The 20,563-nt window shown below is 38.9% G+C and overlaps 1 protein-coding gene across 1 annotated transcript; it reads left to right on the top strand.

The window, feature by feature from the left end:
* The first annotated feature begins 4,484 nt into the window (after window positions 1-4,484).
* Window positions 4,485-12,015, top strand: LOC132857339 (uncharacterized). Its single transcript, XM_060887309.1, has 8 exons — window positions 4,485-5,065; window positions 7,385-7,468; window positions 7,588-7,926; window positions 8,355-8,669; window positions 9,479-9,622; window positions 9,753-9,793; window positions 10,633-10,735; window positions 10,842-12,015. Exons 2-7 carry the CDS (start codon window positions 7,423-7,425, stop codon window positions 10,720-10,722), a joined length of 975 nt encoding a protein of 324 aa, XP_060743292.1. The 5' UTR covers window positions 4,485-5,065; window positions 7,385-7,422; the 3' UTR covers window positions 10,723-10,735; window positions 10,842-12,015.
* The last annotated feature ends 8,548 nt before the right edge of the window (window positions 12,016-20,563 follow it).

Raw genomic sequence — 20,563 nt, 5'->3', positions numbered from 1 at the left:
GCAAGGCACCGAACCCCCCAACTGCTCCCCCCACTTTGCCGCAGCATAAATGGCTGCCCACTGCTCCGGGTGTGTGTTCACGGTGTGTGTGTGTTCACTGCTGTGTGTGTGCACTTTGGATGGGTTAAACGCAGAGAACAAATTCTGAGTATGGGTCACCGTACTTAGCCGTATGTCACGTCACTTAATGGGTCATAATTAGTTGAAACAATTTTGTCCAAACTGGGAGTCACCTTAATTCCTAAATATGTAAATACTTCTGGAGAATTTGCAAATTGTGTATGATACACAGGGTTTCTCCTTTCATCTCCATTTAAAAATAATAGGGCGCTTTTATTATTAATTTTATAACCTGCTTCAAACTCTATTAGAGTATTGTAAAGTGCCGGGATAGAAGTTTCTAGTTTTGTAAGAAATATACTATTTCATCTGCAAACAAAAATAGACGATGTCCCTTTTCACCTACTGTTATACCTTTTATATCTGGACTATTTCGAATTGCCATGGCAAGAGGTTCAACTGCAAATAAAAATAATACGGCTTATGATGGGCCTTGGTGTGTGACTCTACTTAAACTAATTGGCTTTGAGATTTGGTTATTTGTTATTACTTCTGCGAGGGGATCCTTATAAAGTAGCCTGATCCATTTAAGATATCCATCTCCCAGTCCAAATGTTTTAAGCGTTTCAACAGGAATTCACATTCAATCCTATCAAAGGCCTTTTCAGCGTCCAATGACAGGATTGCACGGTCTTTAGCATTCTGCTTTTTATATAGTATATTAAGAACCCTATGTGTATTATGGAAGGTCTGTCTTCCAAGAACAAACCCATTTTGATCATTCATAACGAGGTTTTGTACACGTTTCAGTTCTCATAGCTTCTCATTGCTTTGTAAAGTATTTTTGTGTCACAAGACATTAAGGATATCGGCCTATAGGATGACCTGTTATTAGAAGGTTTGCCTGGACTTAATATAAGTGTTATTAGTGCTGATCCTAATGAAGGGGGTAAGATTCCTTTCTCAAATGACTCGTTAAACATATTAAGCAAATGTGGCATAAGTTTTGTATAGATTTCTACCGGCAGGCCATCAGGCCCGGGGGCTTTTCCAGTGTTCATGGACTGTAATGCCTCTTGCAGTTCTTCAATGCTTAAATTTCTGTCCAAAGTACATCTGTTCTCTTCTGATAGTTTAGGAAAATTAAGTTTATCTAAAAAGTTATCTTGTCTTTCCAAGGTGTTTGTATGTAAGTACATATTGCATATAATGTGTAGTGCTACTGTAAGTATGTCTAATAGTACACTGTGTGTACTGACTATGTATGAGCATATTGTGTTGTACCCTTAAAAAGGGAAAAAGTAACCGGAGAAGGTTGAAGAAACACACACACGCTCTTGCCTTCACTCGTCTGTATTGAATGAAGAGGCGCGCGCAAGCAATTCCCCTCCCCTTACAGAAGCCCCGAGGCATCACCAACACATCGACGAATAAACAACCCATACAGACAAGTATAGGCATTATCTGCATTCCACTTCTTAATATTATTCATTCATTCATTTTTTTTTTCATTCACACACACACTCATTCACTCACGCAATCACACACTAGGGACAATTTTCCAGAGATGCCAATCAACCTACCATGCATGTCTTTGGACCGGGGGAGGAAACCGGAGTACCCGGAGGAAACCCCCGAGGCACGGGGAGAACATGCAAACTCCACACACACAAGGTGGAGGCGGGAATCGAACCCCCAACCCTGGAGGTGTGAGGCGAACGTGCTAAGCACTAAGCCATCGTGCCCCCCTTCTTAATATTACTCGTTGTCTAATTTTTAACAGTGACAAACATAATAAACATTCTAATATAAGAATTAATATAACAGACTATTGTAAATTAAATAATGAGTTACGAACACACTTGTCACAATTACACATTTTCACCTGTTAATTTCACCTGTATGTTAATTGTTTCTGCAATTTCTGGAGTTCTCTCCCAAGAATTTGTGTTTGTGTCACATGTGTTGTGGTGATGACAATAAAAGTGGCTTGACTTGATACACACACACACACACACACACACACACACACACACAGGGCAGATTTTTTACTGCACATGAACCTCATCACCAGCATCATATCAGTACTTCATAAACATTATAAATACTTCATCAGTATTTATAAAAATTCACTCATTCATTTTCTACCGCTTATCCGAACTACCTCGGGTCACGGGGAGCCTGTGCCTATCTCAGGCGTCATCGGGCATCAAGGCAGGATACACCCTGGACGGAGTGCCAACCCATCGCAGGGCACACACACACACACACACACACACACACACACACACACATGCTCTCATTCACTCACCCAATCAGGACAATTTTCCTAGCACGGGGAGTTCTTATTGTATCTGTTGTCAAAGAATATTTTTTGACTTCACTTTTGTAACTTTAATACAATATCAAACGTTAAATAAATATTGTCATCTATTTATTGAGTTATTAATTAAATAAAAATCCACACCGAGGTTATTGATGCTGAACTGATAATGTTCCCAGAAATCGATTTTCAATCCGAGTGACTTGTCATGACACAATCATCCACCAGAGGGCGCCTGTAGACCAGTTTGGAGAATAAGTTTAGTCGTCATTCTCGGTGGCCTAGTGATTACTCTTCACTTGTGTCTTGTTATCTAAGACTTATAACCTGAACCTGAAACAAGATTATCCTTCTCCTTCAGTAAAAAGCTCTCTGTGTCACTGTTGAACTGGTGTACGCAGTTTTACTAATTACTCGCGTGAAAGAAACAAACGTTGCACAATTGACATTTAACACTTCAGCATCCACAGTTTTATTAGCTCACATGGCAGAATAACATATCCGGACTTTTTATACAGCGTAACGACGTGTGACGTTGCAGAATGACGTCATCACGCATAACCGTAATACAAATGATAAGAGTGCACTTACTTTAACAGTCACTGTTGTTGTTGTTTTTTTATATCATTCTCCTTCTGCATTCAAAACCAGAACTAAAAAGCTGCCAATAAAACAAAGACACCAAATGCAACACATCTACTAGAAGATGTTGAAGAAAAGTGTTCTTGATAACAATGTCATACAAAATTCTACAGCACAAAATAAATCTCAGTATTTCCTACAGTCCACTTGTTTGAACTTGTTTCTACTGACGGTTATTTTTATCACCAGTGGCTTTTATGATCTAAGCCTGTTTGGAAAACCTTTTCAACCCTAGATCTACCAGGTGAAGACCCTATGCACAAAGAAAACAGAAACCATCCCAGGTTGGAGCTTCAGTGAATAGATTACATTCACAAGGTCACTAAATTCACCATCTTTACAATGTCACACACTCGTGTCCAACATAAGAAAGACATGAGGGAACATTCCAGAGTCTCGGTCAGTTCTCTTTTGTCAGTCAAGCAGCCTGACTAAACAAATCCATTTTAGAATGAAACTATATATATATATATATATATATATATATAAGTAATTATATGTAAATATATGTAAGTAATTAGTAGTGAAATATTGTTGTTGTTGTTTTTTTTTCTCATTTACAACCGATTGTTCGCGCCAAGTGATTAAGACTATGTTTTGGCCAATTGACTGTTTTTCCTGTCAGCACTCAGGTAACAGTAGGAAGTGAAGGTGTAGATGTGACCTCTACAGTGTGTACTGCAGGCTCGCATCCTAAAACTAATGAAACTGCAAAATCGGGCACTTTGGAGTGTGTGTTGAAGATGTTAGAAAGGGGGCTCGAACACACAACCTTACCTGCTCCAAAACCCTGAGTCAGGCTGGTGGGGTTATGAGATCTCTATTAAAATAAGAATGCATTGTTAGATTATCTTTTTTTTTATGAGATTTAACTTTAAAGTTAAGTGTCTTTGAGTCATTGTTATTCAGTACAGTGTTGTTTGGATCCGAGATGAAGTTTCATCTACAAATGAATGGTGTTTAAGGCACCATTGACTGCAGTGGTCCTGATCAACCTGCTGTTCTTACCTTCCCTGTGAGTGGGAAACATTCTGTTGCACAAAATTCCAAATAACAGTTGGTCTGAGTCCATTGTGTATTATCTCTGTAGTCAAAATTTGTGAAGTTCAGGGAAGAGGATGGAACTGGTATAAATAATATCTTTACTGGATTTTTGTTTTGAGTTTTTCTTTTCTCTTATTTATTTATTTCTGTATTAAAGTTTTTTTTCTCTTCTCTAATTATTATTTTTTTTTTTATATTAATGTTACACTTTGTACATTCAAGTGATGAACTTCACAAAATTTAGTTTTTATCATTTTTGTTTAAATATCTAAAAATGTAGAGGAACTTTTTTTTTTAGAGTATTTTTTTGGGGAGAAAGTGACGTCAGCTGGGCACATCCGGGTGTTTCTCATCATACGATATGTTTTTGGCCTCAGTTTCACTGCACGAGTCTGGTGGACGCATGCGCTCTGAGATCCTCCCTGTAAAAACTCTGTGTATATCAGAGTTGGAGGAGCCTCTACCCTGTTCGATCTGATGATATCTCTATATTAACAGATTAAAAGTACCAGATCATCACTGTGTGGTTCTTGAGGGTGACGGTGTTCGTTCCAGACATGCTACATTAGGACTTGTTAGGACCAGATTTCCGCTCCATCCACTACAGGGTGCGGCGCTGATACTTTGTTTCTGTAAAGAACATCTGGATTAAATAACATGCTTTAGTGAATAAAGTGTGTTTACAGCTGGATTAACCGCAGTTTTACAAACCAGGACGGACACCGACATAAGAACAGATTTAATCGTTTTTTAACTTTATAATCCTCCGAATGTTCAGACCAGACAACTGGACCAGACCTGAAGACCTTCTGTCTGTAGTCACTGTTTAATGTTGGAGATTCTACAGACAAGAAACTTCACAGAATCTTTAAGTGATCAGACTAAAATAAAGAGAAAGTAAAAGCTTCCTACAGTCAGGATGATGATGTAATATGACACTAAACAGATGGCAGCAGGACATTAAATTCACACTGGAAATGTTCTTCTGTCTCTGAGGTAAAGCTGAGTTTGGAATTCTTCTCTCTCACTATTTTTATTTTGTTTACTGTGTATTTTGCTGTGAAACGCAAAATACAGCAAAATGTACTGTTTGTGCTGCTGCATTAATAATTATTTTAAGGTTTCTTGTGTTTTCATTTTTCATACAGTAATATGGGCATTTTTGTATTTCTTTGCCAGAAACAAATAAATCTTAATAACTAAATGAGTTGTTTACATTCTTTAGTTTTAAAGGTAGAAAAGAACACAGATATCGTATCGGTATCAGTCGATACTGGTAAACTCTGGTATCGGATCGGAAGAGAAAAAGTGGTATCGGTACATCCCTAATTTAAATTCTGTTTCCAGTGACATCACTAACTCATATTGTGGGTTACGTTTATCTAAATCTGTGGTCTGTTCTGTCAGTAGTTTAATGTTCTAGACTCTGCTCTGTGTGATAAACACAATCACTGATCCTTTATTCACACTGATGGACCTTTTCTCTAAGAGCAGATCCTTTATTTCAGAGACACGATTACTTATTCAGAGGGAGGATTAATGTTAAGGTGATAAACATCCACCTAATAGTGAATAAATATCACAAACTTCACAACTAACTCTGTACAAATTCACGTGTTTGTATAAAAGCTGATGATTTCCTTCTTTCTACATGAATGATTGTGTACACGTGTTATACTCAGTCACGTGTTCATACGTGAACTGAAAGGTAGATTTCTGTGTATAAAGTAAATCAGTATAAATGGTGTAATGTAGTGATAGAGCAGGATTTTTAGCTCCTAGCATTGTTTAGTGAAGTCTGATTAGATTTAGTTGTCAGCATTTACTTTGCTCATTTGTTATTCATTTTTAAACTTTAAGCGCTTCATTACTCAACATTTAACCAGGAGATTTTATCCTTGTATTTAATGCTTTATATTCTGTAGGGTACTAAACATTGTGCTGTGGTTTCTTTTCTGAGAAAAGCCGTTTTTCCATCTATTTGGTGTGTCAAATCAGACAGTAAACTAAATACTACAGTACCCATGAGCCTTATCTACTTTTACTATGTTGAAGACGTCTTCAAATTTGAACATTTAGAATTCGCCAAACCCTGAAAGCCTGCAGAAATCACCCAATCACCCTTTGCAGTTGGGTGATTTCTGTAAGCCGCGAATTCTAAATGTTCAAATTTGATCATTACATTCAAGTAACATTACCAGGGAATTGGTTTGCGCGCAATGAAGGAGAATTTGCTGCCTTCAGAAATCAGGAGAATCAAATAAAATATGCAATGATCATGCATGCACTGGCTCAATACAGCACATATGTAACAGGATAAATATTATAGAGGGTTCTTTAAGTAAATCCTGCTCTAATGTGATCACGCTTCCTATTAGCTGTGGTGGTGACGCTATAGCGCGCTGAGAGATGAGTCGGTTCTGAGAGAACTGCTGTGGGTGAGGCGGTTCTGAGAGAAATAAAACAGATGGTCATCACATCGTATTGTTGAATTATCAAGCACAATTTCGTGTTTATGTGTTGAAAGAAAGATGAGATCATTAAAAGAGAATCGGCGGTGGGTCATCAGGTAGTTTTAGCTGACGTCTTCAACATAGTAAAAGTAGATAAGGCTCATGGGTAATGTAGTATTTAGTTTACTGTCCGATTACTGTCTGAATAACAAATGAGCAAAAACAGTGCTTCCGAATGGCAGAAAGAAAAACGTGGTGCAGACAGAAAGCACCAGAAAGATGCTTCCTATTGAAATACGTTAGATCGAAAGTCCGTGCTGAGTGACGCGAAAAAAAACGAACACGAATCAATGGATTAAATTTCGTGACCTATGTGACGAACTGTCATGAGACTGAGTTGTTGTCAGAGTTAGTTCAGGTTGAGTTTATGATGTAACGAGTCTCTTATTAATCTGATACTCAATAAAAACACTAAAACTCGTATCCTGATCCCTGTACAGTGTTTAGCAGATGCTCTTATCCAGAACAACTAACATTTATCTCATCATACAAATGAGCAGTTGAGGGTTAAGTGTCATGATCAAACATAAAGCAAAGACAGCTTGACATTACTGGGATTTAAACCCATAACCTTCTGATCAGTAGGCCATGTCTTACCCACTGAGGTCACACTATACAGGTCAACACAGTATATTTACAAGGATTTTTTAATCTGCCTGAAAAATGAAAATTAAGAGACATTTGTAAATATTTGGATTCACTGAAGAGTTAAACACATGCTAACTGCTATAGAAGTGTGTGTGACATCAGTCAGCTGTTCTATCACTTTTATTTATAACGTGTCTCTGTTTGTTTGTTTCAGAAAATCTGCCAACACTCCACAAGAGTCTTCCAGACATCATGTCCCTCCTTTATATTTCCATCTTATGGGTCTGTGCCTGTGTGGGTGAGTGACCAGGTTCTACAACACCAACAAGACAGAAGTGTCCTTCTATTGAATCAAATATCACAACAATGTTTTGTCAAATGTTACAAATCCTGTAGATTGTAATGTTTCTCCCACAGACAGTGCAGAATCTCTGGTTACTGTATCAGCTCCAGTGGGTTCCACAGTCATCCTGCCGTGTAAACTGACTGAAGACTTCAAACCAACATCATTTATTAGGTGGCAGCTCATTCATAACGTTGTGTTTGAGAGAAACAGTGATGTTACATATTCAGGTAAAGGATATGAAGGACGTGTGGATGTTCCTGTGGACGAGCTGCGTAAAGGAAACTGTTCCCTGGTGTTGAAGAACGTCAGATTTACTGATGACAAAATCTACAAATCCTTTATAGTGGTACATGTGGTCATTAATAACAATGTGGAAGTGAAACAAACGAATGTTAAGCTCTCAGTCTATGGTGAGTAAAGTGTTCAGTGTAAAATATTGACTAATTATAGAAGTCACAGTGTCTCAGATAACAGAGCTGGAAATAAGGAACAATAACAACATCTATTATAGAGAGGAATCAATACTTTATTTAGAGTTAACAGATGATGTGTTAGAAAAATACACAAATACAGACATAAATAAGACACAGACAATATTTTATTTGTAGAAAGTTTGTCAGAAAGGTTCAGAGGTCATCTGGGTGAGATTAGAGATGTTCATCAGGACTGAGATCCTGCAGCAACAATTAAAACACTTTTACTTTCATGTGGACAAGAACAAGTGATCAGATATGAAGCTCACAGGACAACAAAAACAATCAGTTTCTATAAAAGAAATAAAAATATAAAGTTCCTAACATCAGATCATTTCCTAAAAGGTTTTTCTGTGTCTCTGAAGGTCTTCAGATATCAGCTCCAGTGGGTTCCACAGCTGTCCTGCCGTGTGATTGGAGTCATCTGTCCATCAAAACACCTGACGTTAAGTGGTTTATTGATTCTGAGACTGTGTTTGAGCGAAAGGGTAAAGATTCATATCAGGGTGAAGGATATGAGGGTCGTGTGGACGTTCCTGAGGACGAGCTGCTTAAAGGAAACTGTTCCCTGGTGATGAAGAACATCAGTGTTAATGATACAAGAATCTACAGCAGCTCCATGATAATTACAGACACACAGGAATCTGTCTTGGTCCAGAAGGTTAAACTGTCAGTTGTTGGTAAGTGGATTAATCTCAGACGATACTGAGTACGACACATATCAGTACACAAAGTTTAAAATGTCTGGAAAGTTACTGAGTGACTTGAGCAGCATGTTTCCTGTAGATGTCAGTGTTTTTCAGTCCTGGTTGAGAGAGAACTACACAGTTTAATGTTCCCACAGATCATTCTAAAGCTTTTCATGGCTGTGTTAGACTGAGTGAGGAGAACACACACCTCCTGTCCTGTATTTCACTACTGTTTCAGCACACACTCAGTCACTTCCTCTCAATAATCAACACTCAATCCTCATCTAAGAGCCTTGTGATCTGATAAAGTACTGAAATGGTTCTTAACCAATAACTCTGATCTGACATTGATAAAATATCTTCACTTTCCATTTCCAGTTGATTAAAACATTATAAATGTAGAATAAATGAAAGTGATCCAGTGTTTGTGATCCTTTCACTCTGAACAGGGTTTCATGGAAAAAGCAGTACATTAGGATGGAAAAAGGAACCTGGTTAGATTTTAATGACATGACAAGGGGGTGTGTCTAAAGTACAGGGCTTTTCTTAATCTGGTGTGAGCTCCAGTTCTAAACATCTCTTATTGTTCCTGGATAAACTTTAATAAAACACTTCATATTATTATAGCAGCACAACACTGATTATTATTTAAGGATCAGTGATGACATCATCTGCATGTATGGCTGAAAAACACTGAACAATATCAGTAAATGTAGTCTGATGTTTGATAGATTTTCTTTGAGGACACGTTTTCCTCAGCGCTGTACTGATATCTCTGTGTGGTTTAATGTGTGTTTTAGAGGACAGTGTTAATGAGAGAGGATCTTCATCAGAGGATTCAGACTCACACCAGACTGGAGGGAACAACTGGATTATTATATGTGTTGTGATCGTAATCATCATCATCATCATCTGTGTGTCTGTGTACTACAGCAGGGTGAAAGGTAAAACTGGTTAAAATTGTTATTTTAATTTTGTGGTAATTGTGTTTAACGTGTCTAAGTTTATTGTCTAATATTATAATTTTTAAATATTTATCTTATGTTTCTGAAAACGGAAAATCATCATTATCAGTATCTTCATGTCTCAGACGTGCCACCAACTCCAGTGAACAGGTACGAAAACATTTAAATAAAAATAAATAAATAAATAAAATTGTGACCACTTTTTTGTTGTTAGTTAAAAAAATCATTCGATTTTGGTTGTAGTTCAGGTGGGGAGTTTACAGAAACATGGCAACCCTCCCTGCCTACTTTGTGTCACTGTCATTTTAAAGGTACATTAGACAAGATCAGAAACTTTGGTCAGAAGAAGCCTCAAAGTTTTTTATTTAAACTTTATCCTTCTGGTCATTCTGTGGTACTTTATTTTCTGTGTTATTTTTATTTCCTTTTCATGGAGCAGTTTTTTTGAGCACAGAGAATGATCTTGATGTGCAGGTGAAAGTTCAGACTGAGATGGAGGGAAGGGGCTCCGTGGGATTTCTATAAATGACTGAGACGAGATTCAAACACAAACAAACCTGTTTCAGTCACATAATACACTCGTGTTGAGGTCATGACTTACATCAGTATTATTTATTCACTATGTTCCAGGTTCTATGTGTTAGGAACAAAGAGAAAAAACTGGACTTTTACATTAAAGTAAAAACATTGTCCTGTTTTTTTCAGTCACCATCACACACTCAGTCTGAAGTGTTCTGACTCTTACACTAATATTATTTATTTATAGGATTTATTATCAGTTATTAATCTAATATGAAGCCACAATAATAAGCCAAGTGTTTAAGGGGATTAAATTAGAAATGTGGCAAGAAAAGTGTGAAATATTTTAATAAATGTAAGTGAACAGAATTCAGTAAACAGAACAGTGCAGTTAATGTCAAAGTTTAGACAATAAACAGAAAAAAACTCTTCAGTGTTTCTTCATCATCTGAATCTGAATCTCTCTACAGGATGGAAACAGACATCATCACAGTGTTCAGAACAACACAACGTCCGACAGTGTGACGTACACAACAGTCAACACACAACCACAGAGTTAATGACCAACACAAGGTGGCACCAATTATTTATTTCTTTTCTTTAAAGATGAACTTTGGCATTTTTTACATGGTATAAAGTTGTTTTTTTCACCACCTTCTCCTCTCCTTTCCTCTCTCAGATGGTCTGCTCTGATCTCATCATGGATTTCAGATCATCTTAAACTTCATCCCTGCACCACTGAGCTGATGTTCATCTCTGGAGCTTCATCACCATGTCAGGATCTTCTGATTTACTGCAGAACTCTCAGATCACACATCATGGACCATCAGTTACTCTTCTATCTAACCTGACGTGGTCTTGGTCATGTGATGTTACACTAAATAATGAACTGTGAACAGCTTTAATTTTTACATTTATATTTTTATTTGTTGTTTTATTTTGATGTAGTTTGTTGTGTTTACATTGCAGCAGTGGACACAATATGTACAATGGCTGAAGTCATGTGTAGGAACTTTATAGTTGAGGAGGAATCTGGGTTCAGCTTCTCTCAGTAATATAAATTAATAACATGTACTGCTACTGAAGTTTTATTACAGGGGAGTTTTGTGTGTGTGTGCGTGTGTGTGGGGCAATTGGCCACTTAAATCCCTTTTCTCATGATTGGATGCATCTGTCTATGAAGTTCAAGGCTTAATGAGCTACCAAACCAATTCTGTGTTCCAATTAATCAGTGCTAAGTAATTACAGGTATTCAAATTAACAAAATGGCAAGGGTGCCTAAATTTATGCACCTGTCTAATTTTGTCTTGATTCATATTGTGCATTTTCTGTTAATCCAGTAGAACTCATTTCACTACTGAAATATTACTGTGTCCTTCAGTTATTTGATAGATCAAAATGAAATTGCTGATCCAAACACCCAAATTTTAGGGATGAGCGAGTACAGCATTATCTGTATCTGTACTCGGAGTGGGTGGGGCCTAACCCGGAACCTTGTCTTGAAATGGGCGGGGCTTTAACCAGTAATAATTAATTTGTAATATTTATAACACTAGCTTACTACCTTTTTATGTTTTTATGAAATACAGCAAAAACATGTCAGACACTCAGTGTCTGGTTACTGGTTAGAGACAGCTGAAGGTTTAAAAAAGAAAAAAATCTCCGACAGGCAGAGACACGATGCGAGTCGCATTCTACCAAGCAAGCACCACGTCTGAACGAACCCACGTTTACCGGAACTCTACTGGTTAGTAAGTACGTATTATTAACGTTACAACCCGAAGTAAAAAGCTGAAGAAACCCTAAACGTTAACGGAAAAGACCCGCGAACCCGAGTGACTGAGGGAGAGACAGAGAGCTGTTCTGTGTGTGACTGTGAGTGAGCAGAGCGAGACACAGCAACACAATACATCTGTATGTGTGTAGGGGAGGGGCGCTGTGACTAGCCTATCACTGTAGGGGAGGGGCGCTGTGACTAGCCTATCACAGAACGCTGACAATCAGGTTCAGCGGGTTCAGCTTCTCAGTAATATAAATTAATATCATGTACTGTTTGTGTGTGTCTGCATGTGTGTGTAAGTCTGCGTGTGTGTGTCTGTGTGCACTTGTGTGTGTGAGTGTGTGCTAGTGACATGTGTGTGCTTAGAACATGGATTTCTAAGATGAAGCCTTTATTTTTGTCACATCTACATTACAGCACAATGAAATTATTTCTTCATATATCACAACTTTGGAGGTTAAGATCAGAGCTCACTGTCAGTCATGATACAGTGCCCCTGGAGCAGAGAGGGTTAATGGCCTTTCTCAGGGGCCCAACAGTGTTAGCTTGTCTGTATACAGAGCCGGTCGGCCCTATGCTCACTACACAAGTTGCGTAGGGCCCCGCAAATTATGCAAGGCACCGCCTCTCCCTGCCTCATTTTACAGCGCGTGTTAATGTTTACTGTGTAGATGACAATATGAAGCAGAGCTCTCCATCTGGCCATGAAAAGAGAAAAAAGAAACAAAATGAGAGTGAAATACGAGAACAGCAATCAGGTAAACTTGTGTTCAAGTTAACTTGATGTGATTCTGTCTCTAGTCTCTATCTGACTAGCTAAATTAGCTGTGCAGTGCTGACAGTGCATCTCTTGGTCTGTCTGTCACACAACAATTTATTGCGTGAACATTCATGTAAATAAACGGCAAGACGGCAGCTCGATAACCGCGCTGCGCGTGAACATGCGTTCATATGCGCGTGCAATCGTGCATGAAATTACACGTACGCTTTCCAGCAGCGACATCTGTGTGGGGACCAATACAAAAAGTAGCGTGATAGTGCTCCTAAATGACAATGTTTATAGTCACTCAATCAAGGCTACAACAACTTTAATGCAATATGGAAACCAATGGATTTACATTGGAATGAGCATAATGCCAGGTCAATATGAATGCACATTCCTCAATAATAATAACCATCAGGGATCAAGTATTGCTCTCATGCATACTATAAAACACAGAAACTCCAGAAAAGCCATCTGTTTCAGGTGAGAAGAGGAGATAATACACTGAAAACTGAAATGCTGCAGAACATTTAACATAAAGCAGCTTTGAGTTTAAATCAACACCGTGAGCTCAGTAGATTCTTATAAATCAACATTTTTTTAAATTCTCTATTTATTTTCACATTTATTTTGAATGTTATTTTGTTTAACTTTTATTCAGTTATTTTATTTTATTTTTTTTACATTTTATTGCTTTATGTATGGCGTATTAAAAGAATTCCTTGTATGTATAGCAGTATATGTAGAATATTGTTCTGCATGTATACAGAATGCCAACATGAAGTATTTCTCTTTTTATATAATTTTTTATAGAAATTAAATCACAGCACATCAGAATTTTATCTTCAAAATGCGCAGAAATAAAATCCCATCTAATCTAAAAAAAAAAAAAAAAAGAAGAAGAAATAATCAGTTTGGAGTGAAAACTTTTTGGGGTCCTGTGTTTACAGTGTTGGAAAATAATTTCTTCAAACTTCTGCTTTTGAATTCCAACCATGAATTTGTCTTCCAGGTGACGCAGTAGTGAACTCTCCTCATCCGCTGGTCATCATCACATCACTGCTCACCTTTTTACTCTTTCATGCCTGTAGCAAGGAGTTAAAGTCATCACAGCCTCCTGTGTAGCGAAGACTCAGATATACACTGTAAAAAACACTGTAAACTTTTCACCTGGAGGAAAATTCACCTTTCTGTTAAAAGCCTGCAGTATTGGAATTATTTTTAGATGCTGTTGTTTACATCTGTTTCTTTAGTTTATTCATATTGGATAGATTCTTTTAGCTTTATTATGTGTAAAGTTTATACTATTTACTGGTGTTATGTTTCTAGATTTCTGTTGGTTCAGGTATTTTTAAGAAACATTTTGTAGCTTACATTTCATATAGCTTTTTATGAAAAATATGAAAAAGGACAAAAAAAAAAAAAAAGAACAGGAACTTTGCTGATCCTCAAGGTTTCAGTAACATTATCAAAAAAGATTAAAAGTTGTTTTGTACCTAATCTAATATATATAAACCCACATGTGAAAAATCAGCTCTGTACTGTCCTCTGGCCAGATGTGTAACTCTGCTGCTCTACACACTATCCTCTGGCCAAGTCCATACAGTTTATGTGTGTGTGTATGTTGTGCTCAGAACAGTTCAGTTTCAGTTATTAAGGAGTCTGATGGCTTGTGGGAAGAAACTGTTACACAGTCTGGTCGTGAGGGCCCGAATGCTTCGGTACCTTTTTCCAGATGACAGGAGGATGAAGAGTGTCTGAGGGGTGTGTGGGGTGAAGAGTCTGTGTGTGGGGTGAAGTGTGAGTGTGAGGGGTGTGCTCAGAATGCTCTCAATGGTCCCTCTGTAGAACACGGTCAGGATGGGGGGAGGGAGATGTGCCTTTCTCAGCCTTTGTAAGAAGTAGAGATGCTCCTGGGCTTTCTTGGTGATGGAGCTGGTGTTGAGTGACCAGGTGAAGTTCTCCGCTAGATGAACACCAAGAAATTTGGTGCTCTTGACGATCTCTACAGATGATGCATCTATGTTCAGCGGAGAGTGGTCGCTCTGTGCTCTCCTGAAGTCAACAACCATCTCTTTAGTTTTATCAACATTCAGAGAAAGGTTGTTGGCTCTACACCAGGTAGTTGCACCTGCTCTCTGTATGCTGACTTGTCGTTCTTACTGATGAGACCCACCACGGTCATGTCATCGGCGAACTTGATGATATGGTTCGATCTTGTAATAGAAAATGTTGTAAATAACAAAAATGAACATTGAACATTCTGTACCAATATGCACACACACCCAAAACTAGGAACAGCAAAGATAACGGGAACTGAACTGTTTTCCAGTTGCACACTAAGTAGAAGAAACAAGAACATTACAGGCTTCAGGGGTGTGGAAATAACAGAGACTAAAAGCATGACCGTCGCCCTCCTTATCCGACGACAAGATTAGAGGAAGACAAGATTAGAGGAAGTCACGCACAGTAAAAGACACACACATAGCTTCATGTATAAATGGAGAACTGCTTACAAGCCAACTAACTCACTCTGTTCAGACTTAGGTCGGGACAGACTGACTTCACACTTGCAAGTGTATTGGATAAAGAAATTTGATATTCCACAGGACTCTGCTGCGTTCTTCTCTGCAACTTAGGGACAAGTTTATTTGAACTATTATCTCTGATTAATAGAATAGAATTTCCTCCACAATCTGTGAATTGCTGCACAGTCGTGATTCAGCAAGGTGAACAGCAGTGGACTGAGCACGCAGCCCTGAGGGGCTCCAGTGGTCAGTGTGGTGGTGCTGGAGATGCTGTTCCCGATCCGGACTGACTGAGGTCTCCCAGTCAGGAAGTCCACGATCCAGTTGCAGAGGGAGGTGTTTAGTCCCAGCAGGCTCATCTTCTCAATCAGGTGCTGAGGGATGATTGTGTTGAATGCTGAACTAAAGTCTATGAACAGCATTCGTACATGTGTCTTTATTGTCCAGGTGGGTGAGGGCTAAGTGGAGGGCTGTGGCAATGGTATCAACCGTGGTGCGGTTTGGACGATACGCGAACTGTAGGGGGTCCAGTGAGGGTGGTAACTGGGTCTTGATGTGCCTCATGAAAACCTTCTCGAAGCACTTCATAACGATGGGTGTGAGTGCAATGGGACGATAGTCATTGAGGCAGGACACTGTAGACTTCTTTGGAATGGGGACAATGGTGGTAGTCTTGAGGCACATAGGAACAACGGCGCTGCTCAGGGAAATGTTGAAGATGTCAGTGAAGACATCCGCTAGCTGTTCTGTGCATTCCCTGAGCACCCTGCCAGGAATGTTATCTGGTCCATAGAGATCTCCTCACGTCGGCCGTGGATAGACAGAGTATCTGGTCATTGGGGGGAGGGATGGTCTTCCTTTCCGTTACGTTGTTCTGCACCTCAAACTGAGTGTAGAAGTCGTTTAGCGCATCTGGGAGGGAGGCATCGCTATCACAAGCAGGTGAAGCTGTCTTGTAGTTTGTGATCGCCTGTATGCCCTGCCACATGTGCCGGGTGTCTCCGCTGTCCTGGAAGTGGATGTGGATTGTCTGGGCATGTGCGCGCTTTGCCTCTTTGATGGTTCGGGACAGTTTCTCCTTTGCTGTTCTTAGGTCCACCCTGTCCCCTGTTCTGAAGGCTAGGCCTCTAGACTTCAGCAGCGCACGCATGTTAGCAGTCATCCACGGCTTCTGATTGGAGCGTGTAGTGATGGTCTTGGAGACGGTCACGTCATCAATGCACTTGCCGATGTAACTGGTCACTGCTGACGTGTTCTCCTCCAAGTTATTGGTGTCGCCGTTGGTTGCAGCCTCCCTGAAGATGTTCCAGTCAGTGCACTCAAAGCAGTCCTGAAGAGCAGAGATGGCTTCTGATGGTCAGGTTTTCACCTGCTTCAGAACCGGTTTAGAGAATCTGGGGAGTGGTCTGTATGGTGGAATTAGCATAACAGAGATGTGGTCTGAATAGCCAAGGTGGGGGGGGGCTCCGCACGATACTCGCCTGGAATGTTTGTGTAAACAAGATTGTGTTTTCAGCTCTCATTGCAAAGTCCACATACTGATAACATTTAGGGAGCACTGATTTGAGATTTGCATGATTGAAACCTCCGGCGATGAGAAACAGTCCATCGGGGTGAAAATTCTGCAGATCACTAATATCCTCATAGAGTTCACATAGAGCCTCTTTAGCCTTAGCGCTTGGGGGAACGTACACTCTGACAATGAAAACTGTGGTGAATTCCTGTGATAAAGAAAATGGCCTGAATCTAACAATCACAAACTCCACTAGTTGCTAAAGTTTGGGCTTCTGAACATTAGATCACCCAAAGCACGTATTGTAAATGAAATCATCTCAGACAATAACCTTACTGCACTCTGCCTTGCTGAAACTTGGATTAAACCAAATGGTTACATCTGACTAAATGAGTCTACCCCGTCAGGATATATCTATAAACACGAGCCTCGTCAGACATGTTGTGGAGGTGGTGTTATCACTATCTTTAGTGATTTCCTTAATGTTACTCAGAGAACACGGTATAGATTTAATTATTTTGAAGAGCTTGTTCTTAATGTTGCTCCCTGCACACATAAAAATCCCTGATGTCTCTTGCACTAGCGACCGTGTACAGACCCCCAGGGCCCTACACTGATTTTCTTCGAGAATTTGCAGATTTTCTTTCAAACCTATTGGTTAATTTTGATAAAGCATTAATTGTAGGAGGTTTCACATTCACGTTGATGATACAAACAATGCCTTAGGACTCACATTTATGGACCTACTCAACTCATTGGGCTTAAACAAAACATCAATAGAGCAACACATCATCTTAATCATATGTTAGATTTAATTATATCAGATGGAATAGATGTCACTGATATAGATATCATACCTCAAAGTGATGACATCACAGACCATAATGTACACACTACCTGTAGAACAGACTAACTGTGTCGCACCACATTATCGACTCGGTAGAGCTATACTATACTTCTTACTGTACCCTTAAACACAAACAATCTAGATGTAATGACTAACAGCATAGGCGCTATACTCACTAGCACATTAGACTGTTGCCCCCATCCGATGAAAGAAGGATAGAGACAAAACATCTGCACAGTGAATTAAAATTAAAATTGAAAGCACAGTGACAAAATAGTTGATGTTCAATATATGAGAGCATCTTGTGACCCAGTCTCACCTAAAGCTCTACAATCACAACTACAGTGCTTTACAAGTATAGGACAGGAAGAGTTAGATAAGCTTATTACTGCTAAATCAACAATATGTTCACTAGACCCCATCCCAACTAAATTACTGAACGAAGTGTTATATAAAGCTGGTGAGCCTCTTCTTCATGTTATTAACTCCTCACCATCTTTAGGTTACATCCCTAAATCTTTCAAGTTGGCAGTTATTTGGCCCCTCATTAAGAAACCTAATTTAGATCCAAATGAACTATCAAATTACAGACCTATTTCACACCTTCCGTTTATGTCTAAAATACTAGAAAAGGTTGTGTCTGTTCAACTGAGCTCCTTCTTACAGAAGAACAATATCTTTGAAGAGGTTCAGTCAGGTTTCAGGCCCCATCATAGCACAGAAACTGCATTTGTGAAAGTTACGAATGACTTGTTCTTAGCTTCGGACCAAGACTGCATATCCCTTTTAGTTCTACTTGACCTTAGTGCTGCATTCGACACTATACAGTAGATCACAACATTCTCCTAGATTGCTTACAAAATTACACAGGTATTCATGGACAGGCTTTAAGTTGGTTTAGATCCTACCTGTCTGATCGATACCATTTTGTAGAATTAAATGGTGAATCCTCCAGTCAGTTTATTGCCAGTTTCACCATTTTGTAGAATTAAATGGTGAATCCTCCAGTCAGTTTATTGCCAGTTAATTATGGAGTCCCTCAAGGATCAGTTCTAGGACCTCTGCTTTTCTGGATATACATGCTTCCATTAGGGAACATTATTAGAAGACATGGGATTAGTTTCCACTGTTATGCTGATGATACACAGTTATATATCTCATGAAAACCAAATGAAATAGCTAAATTGTCCAAATTAACTGAGTGCGTTAGAGAGACAGATTGAATGAGCTGAATTTTCTTGTTAAATTTTTCAGTTGTTAAACTGTTAAGTTTAGAATTGATTACAAACTGCTTCTACTTATGTGCAAGGCTCTTAATGGTTTAGCTCCCATGTATCTAATGTTTAACTTAAACATTAGTGATGTTTATTTATGAGTATAACAATGGAACATGTTGAACAGGATTAGATGATCTAAAATATTGGATGAAGATGACAAGAAGAGAAAGGTGACTTTAAAAGGGGTTTCAGTACTTAAGCCGGATACAGAGACGTCACTCAGGATATCTTTATTTAGATCTATTTAGTCTTGGGCAGTAGGACTGAAAACATGTATATATAAGTATATTGAGTATATTAATGCAGAAACCACAAGTGCTGCTGTACAAAGATGTGGAAAAAGTGATCTCATTAGTGAGTCATACTTCATCCTGTTGTTGTGAGGGTGAGGGGATCTGAGGCCACATTATTGTAAGGCCATTAATGACCGTTGGCTCAACTTATCCTCTTAGAATGGAAGTGTATCTTCTAAACAAAACACATTTAATAAAACATTTCCATCTTAATTGGTTTCGTCTCAGCATTGAAGTGGATGGAAGTTGATGGCCCCACCCTTGGTGAAAGGACACCGAACCACGGCTAAATCCAGTTTAAGGACAGCTACTGTACGAGAAGCAGTTTTGTCCACAGTATGGGAAATCAGACCATGTTGGCATTGTTCTCATGTAACATATTAACAATGGCTGAAACAGGAAGGTCCGGTTCAGAGGAAGGTCACATGCTGGATTGACCAATCAGTGGACGCTCTGGATGACACAAACTGCAATATGTTCTGGAGCAGTTCTGATGCCATCAACGTGTTTTGGGAGCCATTTTGGGATTTATTGGGAAGCTGGAGGATTGTGTGTTAGTTGTTATACAGTATACACACACAGTATTATACTGTACACAGAGGTACACAGGAGAAGAGAAATAATTGTGAGGTCAAGAGATGGGACTATTGTGCTGAACATACAGAGGATCAGAAGCAGGTCTGGATTTAATAAATTAATGTTCATGAGTCCAAAATTTATTATTTATTTAGGAGATTTAATCTACAAGCTTCTACTAGCACTTTGAGGTTAAAGACTGCCCAGGGTGTGTTTTTTTGTATCCAACATTGTGCTGTTTCCTCTGTTGTGTGGTTAAACCTCCAGCAGCAGAAATAGAAAATGAAAAATGAGCTTGACTTTGTGGTTTCATGCAGGTCTGTCTACCTAAAGCTCCATCAGACCCTTCTGCATGTACTGGTGTATAAACATAGAGCTTTTCTTAATCTTACTCTCTCTGTAACACTGGACATGTTATTAAATCCTGTGGTCTCCACTAACGAGTACAGTCTCATATCTGCAGCTATAAACTTCAGATTTATTTATTGGACTAAATGAGAGATGAAATTCTGCCTGAATGCAGCAGAGATGTGTGTGTTGTTTACACTGTAATGTGCTGAATCTGTCCATCATTTACTGATCATCAGCATTGTAACTTACCATGAAGCTGAAATGCTCCTAAACACCAGACTTTATTCATTACTGCTGTTTAAACTAATATGTTAGTGTGAAGGTGTCTGTAGAATCCTGCACTGTTCCACCATCCTGCCTCAGTACTGACTGTATAATTAATAAAGCAGACCAGTGATCTTTATTAATAATGTAAATAACAGAAATCTCACACATTAACTCATCTTTAAGGAAGTTAAACTGATACAGACAGG

The sequence above is a fragment of the Tachysurus vachellii genome, chromosome 14 (assembly GCF_030014155.1).
Source record: "Tachysurus vachellii isolate PV-2020 chromosome 14, HZAU_Pvac_v1, whole genome shotgun sequence".
NCBI classification, from domain to species: Eukaryota; Metazoa; Chordata; class Actinopteri; order Siluriformes; family Bagridae; genus Tachysurus; species Tachysurus vachellii.
Note: the sequence above shows the minus strand (reverse complement) of the source record. Positions and strands in the feature narration are given on the sequence as shown.